The 16,535-nt window shown below is 40.2% G+C and overlaps 1 protein-coding gene across 2 annotated transcripts in view; it reads right to left on the bottom strand.

The window, feature by feature from the left end:
- Positions 1–16,535, bottom strand: part of LOC134826534 (kinesin-like protein KIF23) — a 50,328-nt gene that overhangs the window by 21,039 nt on the left and 12,754 nt on the right. The window contains exons 18-19 of one of the 2 annotated variants that reach the window (XM_063838928.1): positions 1,778–1,830; positions 1,240–1,627 (exon numbers count right to left, since the gene is read on the bottom strand). The exons of the other annotated variant lie outside the window; for it this stretch is intronic. Coding sequence (XP_063694998.1) covers positions 1,621–1,627; positions 1,778–1,830 — 60 coding nt within the window. The 3' untranslated portion in view covers positions 1,240–1,620. Of the gene's footprint in view, positions 1–1,239; positions 1,628–1,777; positions 1,831–16,535 lie in introns of those variants that run through there. 2 annotated transcript variants of the gene reach the window in all.

Here is a 16,535-nt window from a genome sequence, read left to right as displayed (position 1 = left end):
GAAGCGACAGTGGGGTCACCACGTGATACAAATATATTATTCATAGCTCGGCGAGGCCGCAGTAGCGCATCGCCGATCTAACGAATGGCTGTTGCGAGAAGTAAAGGATTGTTGGATGCGCGGCAAAGTCAAAAGTATGAAGTAGCGCATCGCGCGCGTTTTAACAAGTGATACTCGTAAAATATTTATTTCAAATATTAGACCGTCGACGAGTCCAACTCGGCGCGCGTCTTGGTAGGTTATTAACCTACAATGTACAAATCGCGCTACAACCAATAACTAGCCTGGGGCGGGGCCGTCTTAGTGTTTTTCCACGTTGTGTACCTCGTTTCGCGCGCAAAAAGTGGTATAGAAAGTTACGTGTATCAACCAAACACTATAATATAAAGCACTGTGCGTGCTCGAGGGATCTGACTTTGACGGATGTTACTCGTCTAAATTTCTTCGAAGTAGCGCGCGCCGCTTTCTTCTCGAAATGTTACTGGCCCGACGGCAAGTGCTACGAAGTAGCGCGCGCCGGGCCAGACCATTAACAATGGTCAAGATCTGACTACATGTCGCTAGGAACCATGATCTTACCTAGCTTGCTTCTCACGCTGCATGAAAAGAGCGCCGCGCCTGCACTGTTAATCATAATCAAGCAGCTTAAATTCTGATTCAACAAATACATTTTCAGTTCCAACAAATTAGACAACTAATTAGGTCGTGAGGACTCAACAACAAACAACAATATTTAACTTCGGAGATGACAATTAATATTATATTCAAACTTGTGTGTTATGGCAAAAACATTTCAGGGTTGCCCGTGATCTTCCTGTTAATGTTATTAAAATCAGTTTTGATACCAACACTGCAATTACTTTAAAAGTATAACGAAAGCACTTGTCAAATTTTTATCAAATTCTACCTCTGACCTCATCGCACAAGAAGCTTTAAGTTTAACTCATTCAGATTCTGGCACCATAGTAGCAAGTAGATGATAGAGATAAAGCAAGTATCTAAAATAGATATCTATGATCTAAAACACTAACATTATATACACAAATAGTTCATAGAAATTTACCGAAACTGTTCTCCCAAAAATGACGTCCCAGTAAACATAAGTAATAAGTAATGGCCCAAAGGACGAAAATTTAAAATACAATTGTTAGCAAGAGTTTACCTGATTTTCAAAACCTTTTGATATAAAAGAGATTCATACCAATTAAATTCTAATTTCAGTCACGATTGTGGCACGAGTGATTTTGACTTTAGTCCAAACTCCGAATATAAGTTAATCTGATAATTCATGCCAATGCAAATAGTCGTAGCTATTGAATAAAAACAATAATACAGTTAATGCTGCAATATAATGGGTTATCCCCTGAATTTATCTGCATAGCATGTCGTTAAAAATATCGCAACTAAAAACAAAAATTGGCAAAACACAATTACAATACAAAATATTTAACAGTCTTAAACCCCAACACAAGACTAATTGGTCATGTCATTAAATAGTCCAATAGGAAATTTCTTATCTCATCTAAAATCTCTGGGAAAAGAGCGGGAGTAGGTTTCACGATTTTCAGGAAGCGTTTGTTCTGCACGTTACAATTACTGCAGGTGTTATCTCTTTTCTGTTCACCGGCTGTGAGAGGAGCTAGTTAAATTTTAGAGACAAAAAATAAAATTTGGGAGACACTCAAGTTGATCTGATCAATCTACAAATTTAAAAATCGACGAAGTGAAATTAAAGTTGCACAATGCAAGATTAGGGAAGATTATGTACAATACTTACGCATGCGTAGGAGGCTTTGTTTTGGCAGTGGGGATGCCAACTCCAACGGCACACTGAAGGAAACGGACTTTATAATAAATCTGAACTCTCCTTAAAATGAAAGAGGTATCGTATTGTGAGGTATCAAATTCAAACGAGAAGTATTTCTCATCATAAAGGGTTGGGGGGGGGGGGGGGGGGGGCAACCATATTAAAGTATATTAAAATGTAGGATTTTTCCCGATTTTGACCCGGGGATATACTTTAATATACTTTAATATATCCCTATCTCCTTGGAGGCCTACTTCAAAAATTGTTGCCCAAAATAAGCTTGAAATGCAATTATTAATCTATTCCAAAAAGTTCTTGAAAAAATATTGAAAACTGATGGAGTTATTTCAATTTTAATGAAGTCATTTTGGCTAGTATTCCGAACCGAGATATTATGTGCAATTTTCCCAATTTTGTTCATGGAGGTCTTTTTACTTAGTATCCACTATATTCAACAAACACTGAGTTATATCTTTCACATAGAGTTAGTCTCATTAAAAAATATTGAAATTTTATCGAATTTGGTCAAAAGCGAATTGGGCAAAAGCGTATGCCCAAATATGGGCATATTTTTTAAAGCTCATAGCTCAGCCAATTTTTGACCAATCTGGATGGAAATTCATGTACTAGTCCTAAAACAGGCTTATCTTGCAAACACAAATTTTGAGGGGAAAAAATAAATTTTCTTTAAAGAAAATTTAACGAAAGAAAAAAATTTTTCTAATTGAGGTATTTTAAAAGTTTTTAAAATTTTGGGGTTTTTTCCCGTTTTTGGCCCCGGGGAAAATCCCTTTAAAAATATTTTTAAAAAAATGGTTCCCCCCCCCCCCCCCCCCAACCCCCCCCCCCCCCCTTGGCTAAACACGGGGGAACCCCCTTTAAATTGCCCCCAAAAAAAAAGTAAAAAAAAAAAGAATTTTAATTAGGTAGTTTTTTAAGCCAATGACATATAAATATTAAATTTTTTTTGCGTCGAAGTACAAGTAAAACGTAAGAAATAAGCACGGCCTTTTTGGGGGGGGGGGGGGGGGGGGGGGGGGGGGGGGGGGAGGGGGGCCAAACCCCTTTTTTTAAAGTAAAATTAAAAAGTATTTTTTTTTCCCAATTTTGCCCCGGGGAATACTTTAATATATTTAATATGGTTCCCCCCCCCCCCCCCCCCCCCCCCTTAAATTTGGTTTATTTTTTTTTGCCCTCCATTTCCCTCTACACCCCCCCCTACACTCTACCGTCGCACCCCCAAAAACCCAACAAGCAACAGTCACCAAGCTCATAACGACCCAATCCCATAAAAATCATTAAAAAACCAAGGGAATACAAAATAGAATTTTCCATTTTTAAAGGGTTTTAAAATTTGGAAAACGGGGAAAAATTTTCCACCCGGTTTTGGTAAAAAAGAATTTTCCCCATTTTTAGAAAAATTTTTTTGGGGTACCAAAATTGGGGTTTAAAATTTTTCGGGGGATCGGGGGAAAAAAACATTATGGGGGGCCCATCGGGAGGGGGGGGTGTTTTATTAACCAGAGCAAAAGGGGATTTTTATTTTTTGGGGTTTTTAAGGGGGGAAAGGGACCTAAACGGATGTTATTTGTCGTTCTTTTTCCCCCTTGGAAAACCTTTTTAAACGGGGTTTATTTTTAATAAGCCAAGCAAGATTTTTTCCAAATGAAATAGTTTGGGGCCAAAAATTTTGGGGGAAAGATAAAAAAATCGGGCAAACAAAATTTCTACAGATATAAACCGAAAAGGGCCTGGCCCATTTGGGGGGTTTTTTTAAAAATTAAGTTAAAATTTTAATTTTTTAAAAAGTCTTCCTGTTTAAAGCACATTTTTTTCTCAAGGAGTGCTGTGGGAAAATACCTGAAGAGATGACCCCAAAGCGCCCCTCCATCGGGGGGTTCAAGAGCGAAACCATTTTGCAAAAAGGGGGAAGCCACCCCACCAACGAATGTCCCGGGTGTTATCCATACCCCATATTTATTACGGAGGGCTATTGCTGTAAGACAAAACAAGGGGAAAAAAAGGGTTTGTAAGGGGAAAGCGGGGGTTGCAGGGATTGACCCTAAAAAAAAGATAGCCCGGGGTTTTTAAAAGGAAACAGTTTTACCCAAATGTACAGGAGGGAAACTTTTTGCCAAAAACCAGCAAATACATGGGAAACCAAATCTTTCCCAAAAACCCCCATCCTTATGTTTTTACTTTAACGGAGGTTTTGCGCCAGAGGGAACAAGGAAAAGAATGATGGGAGTGGGGGCTGGGTGCAAGGGGAAAGTGAAAAAAGAAAGCAAAGTTTTAAGGAGATTTTGTTTACCCAAAAGTGCCCTTTGGTGGGCGGGTGAAAATTTTACCGAAAGGGCAAAAGGTTTGGGGTTAAAAAGGGAAGTTTTTTCCGGGTAGGAAAATTAAAGGCAGGGGGGCCAAGAAAATTTGGGCAAGGGGGGGATTCAGAAAATTTGTGGCCCAGGGGGTTTTAGGGGGGCTAAGAGAAGTGGGGTTCGTGGTATGAAACTTCTCTCAACAATATTCTGGACGGGGGAGGGGGGGGGTTGGGGGGTTTGGGGGGAAAATTTAGTTTGGGGGGGAAAAGAATCAGTTCGTCATTTCAGAGAAAAGGTTCGGGGAAAAAAAGGAAAAAGTTCGTGGTTAAGGGCAATAGTTCGCGGTTTTGAGCATTAGTTGGGGGGAGGTGTTTTTGGTGGGGGGGGAAAGTTTTTGGGGGGGAGAATTTGGTTGTAATTTTTGGGGGGGGGTGGTTTGGGAGGAATTTTTTGGGGGGGGTGGGGGTTTTTGGGGGTTGTGGGGGGGGAATATTTTTGGGAAAGGGGGGGTTTGGGGGGGATTGGGGAAGTTTGTGGGGGGGAAAAAGGTTTTGTTGGGGGTTAGGGGTTGTTGGGGGGGGGGGGAATGTTTGGGGGGTTGGGGGGAATTTTTTGTGGTCGGGGAAATTTTGGTAATTGGGGGTGGGGGGGGAAAGTTTGTTGGGGGGGGAATGTTGGGGGAAGAGAAATTGGTAGGGGGAATAGTTGGGTGGGAGAATGTTTGGGGTTTTGGGGAGTGGAATTTTTGGGGGGGACCCAATATTTTTGGGGGAGAATGTTGTGGGGGGAGAAATTTGGGTTTGGAAGGGGAATTGTTTTGGGGGAAGAAAGGGAAAATTGGGGGGGAAAGGGAGAATATTGGGGGGGGGGAAATATTTGGGGGGGGAATTTGGTTGTGGTAGACAATTTTTGCGGATATAATTTTCGGGAGGGGTTTTTTGGGGGGGGGTTGTTGGGGGTAGAGAAGGGTTTGGGGGGGAGGGGGAATAGGGGGAGGGTTTGGGGAAAAAGGTGGGGGAATTTTTTAGGGGGAAATTTTTTAAAGGGGGGATTATACCTTTTAATTATAAGGTATTTGGGGGGAAAATCGGGGTTTTGGGATTTGGTTTGTTGAGCCGAAATTAAAATTTTTATTTTTAAAAACCCGTGGGTGATAAGGGGAAAAAAATTTTTAAGGGGTTTAAAAATTTTTTTAAAAAATTTTTGTGTAAAGGGTAAAGTTTTTTTTTTTTTGGTGTATTTAATAAGGGGGTTGGTTTAAATTTTAAAAATTTTAAGAAAATGTTATTAAAAAATTTAGGAAATAAAAGGGGTTTTTTTTTAATTTTAAAATTTTGGGTTTGAAAAGGGGGAATTTAAAGGGGGTGGGGTTAAAGGTTTTTGGGGGGGAAAAAAGGGGGAAATTTTTCTTCCTCCTCAAGGGGGTCTTCCCCTTTCTTTGAAATTTAATTTATTTTAGAGTTATTTGGTTTAAATTAAATTTAAAAATTGATTAAAAAAAATTTGTTTTTTTAAATTTTAAATTTTTGGGTATTTGGTTAAAAATTTTTTATTTAAAAAAAAGGGTTTTTTGGGGGGATAAGGGGGGTTTAAAAAAATTTTGAAAATGTAAAGTAAAATGTATTAAAAAATTTAAATTTAAAAAAAAGATTTCCCGGGATTTAAAAATTTTTTTTTTTCCCCAAAATTCACTTTTTTTTTAAAAGATTTTTTTTTTGAAAAAAAATTTTTGGGATCCTTTTTTTTTTGACAGTTTGGTCAGAATGTTTCGACAATTTGAATTTTTGGTTCTAACACCATTTACGAGCTGAAATTGACTACAAAGAAGGGTCATTTTTTGGTCCAATTTTCCCGGTTGCTGGGGAGATTTTGTCAAGTTTAAAATATAGTATTATAGATAATTACTAGTTGAAACATTTAAAAGGTACCACCAAATTGTTACCATAATAAGGTACAATTATTGTTATGATAATAATAAAGAAGCTACGACTATAACTACTAGTTATATATAACCAATATTTGAATATGTCCCATAATAATTATTAAAATCGTTCCTTTATCTCCTTAAGACGCAGATGACGACGAGCTCGACGCCCACTATCACTAAGGTGTTCAATTATTGCAGCAAAAGGATCGAGGAATGCAGCTAGAGATGTGCCCACCACGGCTCCAATCACTCCTGAGGCTAAAGTCACAGCACTTCCCAACTCAAATCCAGAATTTCCGTAGTAGTCGTAATCATATAAAAGTATTCTAGTTTCTGTAGACTGTATAGAGTAACATAATTTTGCCAATCCGAGAAGGATCACTGAAGCTACGATACCAGGTTTTGCCAGTACAAAACCGTAACTCAGAGCCATCATGGCTGTGATTGTAGATTGCAGGGTCAAGAACTTTACACGACTCCATAGAAAATACCCTAGTGGTCGCCCTACGAGGTTGGTTGCACCAGTTACTGCCGCTAGAATCAGGAAATCGTCACCTTGCACCACTTCCTCGCAATTTCCATTTTCGGTATCGTGAACAAGATCTTTCTTATAGCTTCTCATCAACCACGGAACAAGAATAATGCATCCAAACCCAGAGCACATGCTGGAGAAAAGAAATAGACTTGCTTTGAAGACTCTTATGGTATAATTAGAATTCGGGATATTTTGTGGCATTTTGTCGACGAGTCCGTCAGATTCGGTTGGAACAGTATAAATCTCTACCACAGACTCGTTATCTCCTTCTTCTACTCCATCGGGCTTTTCATTGAGAAACAAGTGAATAATGATGATTGGAGGAACAAAAAGTGGGATAGAAGTCAGCAGAACGAAGACTCTCCAGTTCACGATGTCTAGAATCACCCATCCTAGTAACGACACCCAAGTTCCTCCAACTGCGAAACCAAGTGTTGAAAGAAAACAGCTGTGAGTATGAACTTCTTTAGAAGAAACGAGCTTGGCGAGGGATATCCCGATTGTACAAAAGTTCAATCCAACGCAGATACCGATCAAAGCTCTAGAGAGGAGGAGGGTGTAATAGTTGGGAACCACTGCACATAAGATAGCAAAGCCAATGGACAGATAGAGTGACAAGAGCATTGTAAATCTTTCTCCTAATTTTTTTGAAATCGGGACTGAAATCATAGTTGCGATTGCCCAAAACAGAAACATAATCACAGCTAGGATTCCTTCTTGAAAGTCCGATAGACCAAGTTCACATGATACTGTCTGAGTAATGACTCCAGGGAGAAAAGCTTCAACACCATCACCAATATTTATCAGCACTGCCAGCGAGGCTAGAAGGTAATCCTGTTTAGTCCATAAGTGGGACCTTGAGGAATCACAAGCGGAGGTGGAAAAAGATTTCATGGCTACATCCTTTACGTCGGACATTATATTACAGGATGCTTCTTTCCTAAATAATATTTCTGAGTGAAAACGCATTAGCTGCTTGAACCGGTTTATTAAAGATATTATGGCCGTTTATTAAAGATATTATGGCCGATATAAAGCATACAAGCGAATAGAAAGGACAAATCATCTTTAACAACATTTACATGAATAATCAATATAACTGATCAGCTGGTATTAAATTAGCGTGTACGCTGTATTAAACAAGCGAATTAGTAGCTCCATGAGGATCGAGGGTTATTTTGCTTATAAGTATTAAGACAATAGTGTTTAGGCGTCGTGAACAGTATTTAACAGGAGATATACTCAATCTACTGCAGACTAAATAGCTCTCTTCAAAACGTGTCATTTCTCCAGATGAATAGTCCTCAATGTCAGCTTATATGAACGAATATTAATAATCATTGAGAAAGAATGATGTTTAAGATCATCAGTTGAGTTTCACTAAATTATCATCCAAGCTTGTTAAGGTCTGAGGAGGTAATAACCTGTGTTGATCTGCTAATAATGGCTAAAAGCAACGAGCTGGCATTGAGGACTATTCATCTGGAGGAGTGATACTTTTTGAATAGAGCTGTTCAGTCTGCAGTAGAGGAGGTATTTAGCTCTCATGGAAGACATTTTTAGTCCAGAATAGGAGCGTTTGGACTGGCGAGTTAACTACAGAGGCATTCTTGTAATCTTATAATCGGAGCTTTCATTGCGAAATTATTATGTCTTAGATAACCAGTTTAGTTTGACTAAACTATCGTCCATTATCTTTCTATATATAAAGCGAGACGATATATATGTATATATCGATGGATGGATCCGTGCCATTTTACTGACACCACGGCATCAACTTTAACGCGACTTTCCGCAAAAACCGTAAAAGATATACAACTGAAACTTTTTTTGAGTGGGTCAAATGCTTTAGTGGCCTTCAAATCAGCATGAAAAATAAAAATTGGCCAAGGAATAAGAATTTTAGTGCCCAAAATTTGGACTCCCAAGTGGTGTCAAAAACGCGAATTAAATAGGTAATAATTATTTGGGGGGGGGGGGGGGGGGGGGGGTGGTGGGGGCAACCATATTAAAGTATATTAAAATGTAGGATTTTTCCCGATTTTGACCCGGGGATATACTTTAATATACTTTAATATACCTACAATATACTTTAATATATCCCTATCTCCTTGGAGGCCTATGTTGTAATATGGTATTTAGAGATATCTTTTAGGATATCTTAGTTTTAGTATAAAGTTTACGGGACGTATAATTTAGTATGTGTTTCCGGGTATTATATAATAACCAATGTTTTTATATGTTCGTATTTGGGAGTTACACATTTTGAGTGTAAGTCGGTTGGCTGGCAGAACTACTGTCAGACTAACTGTCTGAAACGAGCCGTCCGCTCACTTTGCACCTGACTTACAGCCAGGCCTGTGGTTGGTCCTCGCGACCACAGCGTGACTGCTAGTGGAGTGCTCATTGGCGAGACGGCGTGTCACGTGGTACAAGCAAATGCGTTGTGCTGTCACGCAGTGTGGCGTGACGAAGTTTTGAGAGTATACCCGAAGAGCCGGAAGTGGAGAGCTCACTTCTTAGTTGCCCCTTAATCATTTTAAGGGATTCGAATTGACGATAGCCAGTCTGACTGAGCACTATCTTTTGTGATTAGACACGTCGAGTGATCTATAGTCACGTCAATCGTTTGGAGCGAACACTTAGAAGTTTTATCTGTTGACGTTCACTTTGTATTACTTTTCCATTTAATTAATTATCCTTTTTAATATACTCGTTTCATTTCTACTATACGGTACGCCCTGCCGTTCGTGCTTCGTGACTAGAGCTTGACTAGCATACACTAAATACCAAGAAACGCGGTTTTCTATATCTGGAGGCCACTTTTAGTGTTGCTATTTTTGCTCGTGATCCTTCTAGTATCACCTATATCATCTTCTAGTGCAGAAGAATTACGTGGAGATTGTTCGAGATCTTTCAGTACTTCCTACTAGATTTGGTAAGTGTAGCTACCCATTTTGTGGTACCTGTATATTCCAGTTGAGTGCGATCGTTTTGACGAGCACCTAGTTTACAGCCGCTTGTAGACTTCAGTACGTTATTACCTAGATTGTTAGTGAGATTTGCGTGAGTTTAGCAACCTTACTTTTCGTACATCTACTCAGGAGTGATAGACGTAGAAGTTACAGTTCCAGTAAAGAATAGTAAAGTCTTGACTAGAAGATTTTCCAGCTACGTGAGGAGTACGCCTGTTCCAGTACTTATCTACTCTATTTGTAAGTGTACTTTTACATTTAGATTCACGTTTTAGCATGTGTGATAGTTATGCAGCTGAAATGGAGTGGGCGACGTCAATTATCGAGTCAAACATAAATAAGACTATGGAGGAGATAGATGGTTTAGGTACAGATAGCCATGACATTTCCGATTTAGAGAAGGAGTTGAATTCAGCTTTAGAATGCCTGCAGAATAAGATTGATAATGTACGGCCAGAACCACTTAGCACAGTTACTAAGTTTAGAAACGTGAACATCGGGGATGATTTTGACAACAGTATGATAACCCCATTGAATAGTTCAGTCGCTGGTCCACATTTGACGGGTGCCAAGCCTCCCAAGCCTCCTTACTTTGACACTGGATCTAATTTCATCAGATTTGCCAGGCGGTTCAAGGAGCATTTGATTCTGTGTGGACATAGCGGTGGTTCTGATATTAGCACGTATATGTTGTCGTACATTCGTTGTGAATCCACCTGGGAAATACTGCAGAAAATCTCTCTTAGGCCGGACGAGAGATGTAATATTGATCTTCTTATTAAGCGATACTCAGAGGAGATATTTCCAGCTACTCAATCTTGGGCCTATAGAACTGAGCTCATGTCATTGCGTCAGTTAGCTAATGAGAACCTACAGCAGTTTATTTCACGTATAGATGAGCTTGCTTTTAAAGCCGGATACGACTGCGAGTCGAAGAGGGACGAGAGTTGCTTGCATGTTCTTGTTGTAGGAGCTCGTGACGTAGCTGTAAGGACTAAGCTTTATGAGTCCCAGTTACATTCCTATAGAGAGGCAGTAAAACTAGCAATCCACACTGAGCGTATCACGTTAGCTGTTGGTGGTGAACCAGGGAGTTTCACTCAGGCCCAGGATACGATTTTCGCTGTAAATAATTCTGAGTTTAATGGGCAGAGAACTAGAGTTACAGCACCTGGGCAAAATCGGGACCACTTAATGACGGGCACTAGACAGGAGAGTTACAGTCCTGAATGTCCTCCTTCCCATTCGGAAGTTAACCAGCGCACAGGCCGATCATGGACTCCTAATCTGGTTAGCAATAGTTTTAGGGGTGGTATGAGAAATGATGATCGTAGAAACACGTCTGTTCAATCACGTTATCAGCCAGCTCGCAACGTGGTTAATTCTAATAATCGGGGATCACGTAACGTTCGCTCTCAGTTAGAAGGTTGTTGGGAGTGTGGTGATATAGGACATTTTCAGAGAAACTGTCCGAGCAGATTTGCTGGTAATAGAAGTAGATATCAAGACAGAGGGTCTCCATATCAGAGTGGTGATGGCCAACAGAGTGGGAACAGAGCGTATAGACCTAACAACCAGGCGCCTTTAAACTTCTATGAGGATTGTAACGAGATTGGTGGCAGTAAGGGAAACTGCATTTTGGTTGGAGGAAATTGTGCTGGTAGATCAGCAAATTTCTTTGTGGATACGGGATCATCTATTTCTATAATTGCTGAATCATTTGTCAGATTTATAGATAAGTTTGAGAAGGTTGTGTCGTGTAATCTCAAGCTCAAGTCCTTTTCGGGAAATAGTATAAAGACTTTCGGTCAGATTAAGCTGCCAGTGATAATTGCCGGAAAATCTTTTGAGCACACGTTTGTTGTTTCTGAATTTCATGAGGCAGAGGTTCTGATAGGCATGGATCTGATGTTTGATCAGGGGATTAATATTAATGCCAGAGATAGATTGCTGTATACTAATAAGGGTTCATCATGTTTTAGAACACCACCTAAACCCACTAAACGCTGCATGAAGGTAGTATGCAACGAGACAGTAATTATACCACCTCTCTCGGGCACTCATATACAAGGAAAATTGCTGCGACCTAGAAGTCAACGTGATGACGTTTATGGACAGTTAGAACCTCATATTAACACGGTTGTAGGTACTGGCATATTCACAGCGCACTCTCTCATACGGTCTGAGGACAACATGGTCCCTGTTAGAGTCATGAATCCTACAGATAAGCCTGTGAAGATAAATAAGAGAACGTGGCTGGGTAAGATGAAGCCTGTAGAGTTTGGTGAGCGAGTCATGAGAGTGACCTGTGAAACAGTTAATGCGGTGTCATCTGATTGTTCAGTGCCGGAGGTAAGCCAGCTAGCTGATGAGGAGCCGCTAGTTAAGGAATGGGATAGGGAGAGTCTTTTCAAGCAGTTGAAGTTAGACGAGTTGAAGATTAGCGAGGAAGACAAGAATGATCTTCGAGAGACTGTGTGGGAGTATAGAACCGTTTTCTCGAGTGGAGAGCATGATTTAGGTTGTTGTAATTTCTTTGAGGCACATCTCCAGCTCAAGGATAACTATAAACCTAGATGGGTTCCATCGAGAAGGATTCCGTTTAAGCAGCAGCCGGAAATGGATAGACAGATTAGAGGTTTGCTTAGATCTGGTGTGGTTGAGGAATGCCCTGACCATTCTAATTTTAATTCTCCCCTTTTCCTGGTGCCATCAGGAGATCGCTCTAGATTGGTTGCGGATCTAAGAATGGTAAATTTAGAGCTTCAGGATGATTTAATGGAGCTGCCGAATTTAAACCACATTTTAGACAAGGTGGGCGATAAAAATTTGTATTCAACAGTGGATTTGAGTAAATCTTTTCACCAGGTTCCGTATACCAAGGAATCCAGGCATGTCACGGCGTTCATGCACAATCAGAAACGGTATCAGTTTGCTAGAATGGTCATGGGCCTGAAATCTAGTTCAGCTACGTTTACTAGAATGGTCATGCGGCTGATAAACGGTCTGGGAATATCTGATGCGTTAGCATTCTTCATAGATGATTTGTTGATATTTACGCGTGATGTTAAGTCTCACATTCAGATACTGTCAGTACTCTTTGCTCGTCTAAGGTTGGGTAATCTGAAACTAACACCTCGTAAGTGCAGATTTTTACGTGAGGAGGTTGAATATGTCGGTATTACTCTAACTAAGGAAGGAGTCAGGATGAACGACTCTCGTATAGAGCATATTAAGAGTCTAGAACCTCCCAGTAATAGAGCTGAATTGCAATCAGTTTTAGGCATGTTGAATTATTCCAAGAAGTTCTGCAAGGGATATTCCGAGATAGCACGTCCTCTCTATGCGTTACTTCGTAAGAACAAGGTATTCGAGTGGACCGAGGATTGCCAGATTGCATTTCAGAAGTTACGTGACATGTTGATATCTAGTCCTGTCCTAGCATTTCCGGAGGTTAGTGATCCGGAAAATAGTTATGAGGTAACTTTGGATGGTTCTAAACACGCATTTGGTGGTACTTTGACTCAGTGGATCAAAGGTAAGAGGAGGGTAATTGCGTACTTTTCTCGTAAAGTTCCGGACCACAAGCGGATATGGCCGCAAACTCAAATTGAATTTGAGACTTTATATCAGACTCTGAAACATTTCTCGGTTTACTTACGTGGCGTTAAAAACTTCACGGTTATCACAGATTGTCTGCCACTCTTGAATATTACGACAATATTTTCTAAAATGTCGTCATCTGTTATCAGGAAGCTTCAGGAGCTTGCTAACTATACTTTTACCATGAAGCATATCTCGGGGAAGAGTAACCAGATGTGTGATGGACTTAGTCGTTATAAGTATCAGGTTTATGGTAAATCTCGAGAAAATGTTGCGAGCATTGGTCATAGTTCCACTTTTAGTCTTGATGCTGCGTTAGAGGGAGTAAACCGGGTGAGACGTGAACATTATAGATGTAAACACCCGATACTGTTTAAGAGGATGCAGGTACCAGTTAGCAGCGAGACTGTGGTTGATGATGATTGCAGTAATCTGATTGAGGAATCTTGCAATGAGGTGAGTGTTGAGGACAGTATGATTCCGGGGTTCTTGTTTGATGAGAATAGTGAAGACCCTAGTGTTGTAAACATTGTTCAGATTACGCCTGAAGTTGATAGCCGACATTGCAATTGTAATCTTACTCAGGCTGATACTACAGAGGAAGCATCAGTAGTTGCGGGAGCAGTTGATGTAGTGGAAAATGTTTCAGCGGTTACTAGTGATGTAAGCTCTCTAGAGAGAGGAGTAAAGTTTCTTAATCCTACCCATGAGCAGATTAAACAGGCTCAGAAGGATGATGATATTTTAAACCAGATCTACAGTTGGGTTACCAAGGGTGAGAAACCTGTTGCCATTCAGACTAGTAAACTGCCTCAGGAACTGTTGAGTTATTGGAAACAGTTTGATCTTATAAGTATCAAGGACGGGATACTTAGGAGACGTTGGACTGAAGTGAGGGATCCGGAGGGAAGTAGAGAGTTGATCATAGTCCCCGAATCCTTGCATGAATCTGTCCTGGACATGGTGCATAACCAGGAGACTGCACATGCTGGAGTAGAAAATTGTCTTGAGGTCTGTAAACGACATTTCTACTGGCCGAAAATGGGTGAATGTTTCAAGTTATGGATCGCAGCATGTTGCAGGTGTGCAGCAAGTAAGCCGCCTCAGGCATACAATAAGGCACCTCTCAAGCACATATTGTTCCACTCTTTTAACTCAGCAATTTGTTTCGATCATATAGTTCCTGAGAAGGTTGGTGCTACACCTAGAGGATACAAATATATTTTGACTATAACTGATTGTTGGTCAAATTATGTGGTAGCTATTCCTACTAAGACCCAGACAGCTAAGGAGAGCGTGTCATTGATTCGAAGGTTTTGGATTGATCGTTTTGGCCAGCCTAGATTCATGATGGCTGATAATCATCCAGGTTTTAGAGCTAATTATTTCGAGACCATAGCTCAAGCCCTAGATTGCAAATACATTCATGGCCAACCGTACGTTTCTCGAAGTACTGGAAGAGTTGAAAGAGCGAACCGTCGGTTGAATACTGCCCTGAGAACCAGCTTACCACCAGGACGATACCAGGACTGGGATCTTTGGTTATCTAGAGTAGTCTTTGTACTTAACTCGTTGCGGAATCGGCACACAGGTTATTCTAGCAACAGGTTGGTATTTGGTCGTGAGTTAAACACACCTTTAAGCCTGCTAGCTGAGAATCGTAAGGATTTCGAGCTAGAGCCTATGAAGGAGAATGAGTTTGATGTTGAAGCATACGAGCTGTACAAGAATCTCAAGTTTATCACCAGGAAGGTGAGGGTCCAAGCTGAGCGTGATTTTTGCTATGCACAGAGATATCACGATAAGCACGTTAAAGGACCATTCTTTGAGGAAGGTGAGGAAGCTTTTGTTTTGATAAATTGTCCAAAGCACAAGTTCGGTCCTCGTTGGGTTGGCCCGTATAAGATCTCTAAGAAGATAAACGATCACTTGTACTGTTTAGATTTGCCTGATGGAGAGAAGAAGGTGTTTAACATTGGAAAGTTAAAGAGATATGTCAGGAACAAGTTTTCTGAGAAACTAGAGACTAGCTTTACATTGCCTAAAATTGTTAGCAATGAAGCCGAGTTAAAGACGGACTCATCAAGGCGAGATGTAGTCTATTCCGATAGTGATAGTGAAGAGGAGACAGATTTTCAACTGAGAAGAGCACCAGTTGTAGCAAGGAGAAGAGAGGTTCATCCGAAGAAGTTTCGTCTGGAGAAGGATAGTGCAGCTAGCATTTATAAACAACCTAGTTTAAGTTCTACTCCTAGGGTTGTGAATAGTCCTGCACAACTAGATATGAATTCTACTAATCCTAGTTTTAGTACTGTAACACCTCTCACACATAACATTCCCTCAGGCGATAGTGTAGAAACAGTTGATAATTCTGCAGAATTCTTCACTCCAGCTAGAGAGAGATCGGCCGCTAGAAGATCATCGAGTCCAGTTGTTGGTAAAGGAACGATGGGTCATAACAGTTCTATGTCATATGATACAGTGGGGCACGACATTGACACAACAGGATCGCTTTCCCCTGTGGATCTAAGAAGACAGAGCCCTCCGAGGGAGGAGCGTAGATATAACACTAGGAGACCTGAGGAGCGGAGACAACCCGACCGTTTGGGGTACGAGAAAGTTAGTGTGGTCAAGGATCTCTTGAGGTATTTGAGCCAGTAGAAGACGGGAAGAAGCCCTGACAGGGAGTACACTTACTTTGGAATCTAGTCTCAGTACAGTAATATCTTACGCACTTAGCTAGAACTTTCCATTTAGTACTTAGCAGGGATTTAGTACCTTACTTAGGTATAACACGTGTATCTTTCAGAACAGTACTGATAGGGATATTAGGATCTTTACTCGCAACACGACTCGCTCAGGGCTGCTTTAGTGGCGGAAACGTAGAAACTTTCGATTTTATTTTGACTTCTTTGTTTGCTTGTCAAGGACGATTTAGAGATTCGATCAGCTCTATCTAATGATGAAGACTCAACACCAAGGACTCTGCTACTTGGTGCGAAAAGGAAGTATTGGAAAGTTTTAAAAGATTTTTGGAAGTCAATTTTAGTTTTAATTTTAGTATTTTCAGTTTTAACTTTAGGATTTTGAGGATTTAAATTTAATGCACAGGGTTAGGGCCGTGTACTATATTTTGAAACTTGACCTATTTTTAAGTTTTGGACTTTTGATGCGTGGAAGCATTGAAATTTAAATTTTGAAAAGGGCGATTATTTTATTGTTTTAAAATATTCGAAAAAAATTTTTGGGTAGAGATGTTGTAATATGGTATTTAGAGATATCTTTTAGGATATCTTAGTTTTAGTATAAAGTTTACGGGACGTATAATTTAGTATGTGTTTCCGGGTATTATATAATAACCAATGTTTTT

This window comes from Bolinopsis microptera, chromosome 2 (genome assembly GCF_026151205.1).
Source record: "Bolinopsis microptera isolate Bmic1 chromosome 2, MBARI_Bmic_1.0, whole genome shotgun sequence".
Lineage (NCBI taxonomy): Eukaryota > Metazoa > Ctenophora > Tentaculata > Lobata > Bolinopsidae > Bolinopsis > Bolinopsis microptera.
Note: the sequence above shows the minus strand (reverse complement) of the source record. Positions and strands in the feature narration are given on the sequence as shown.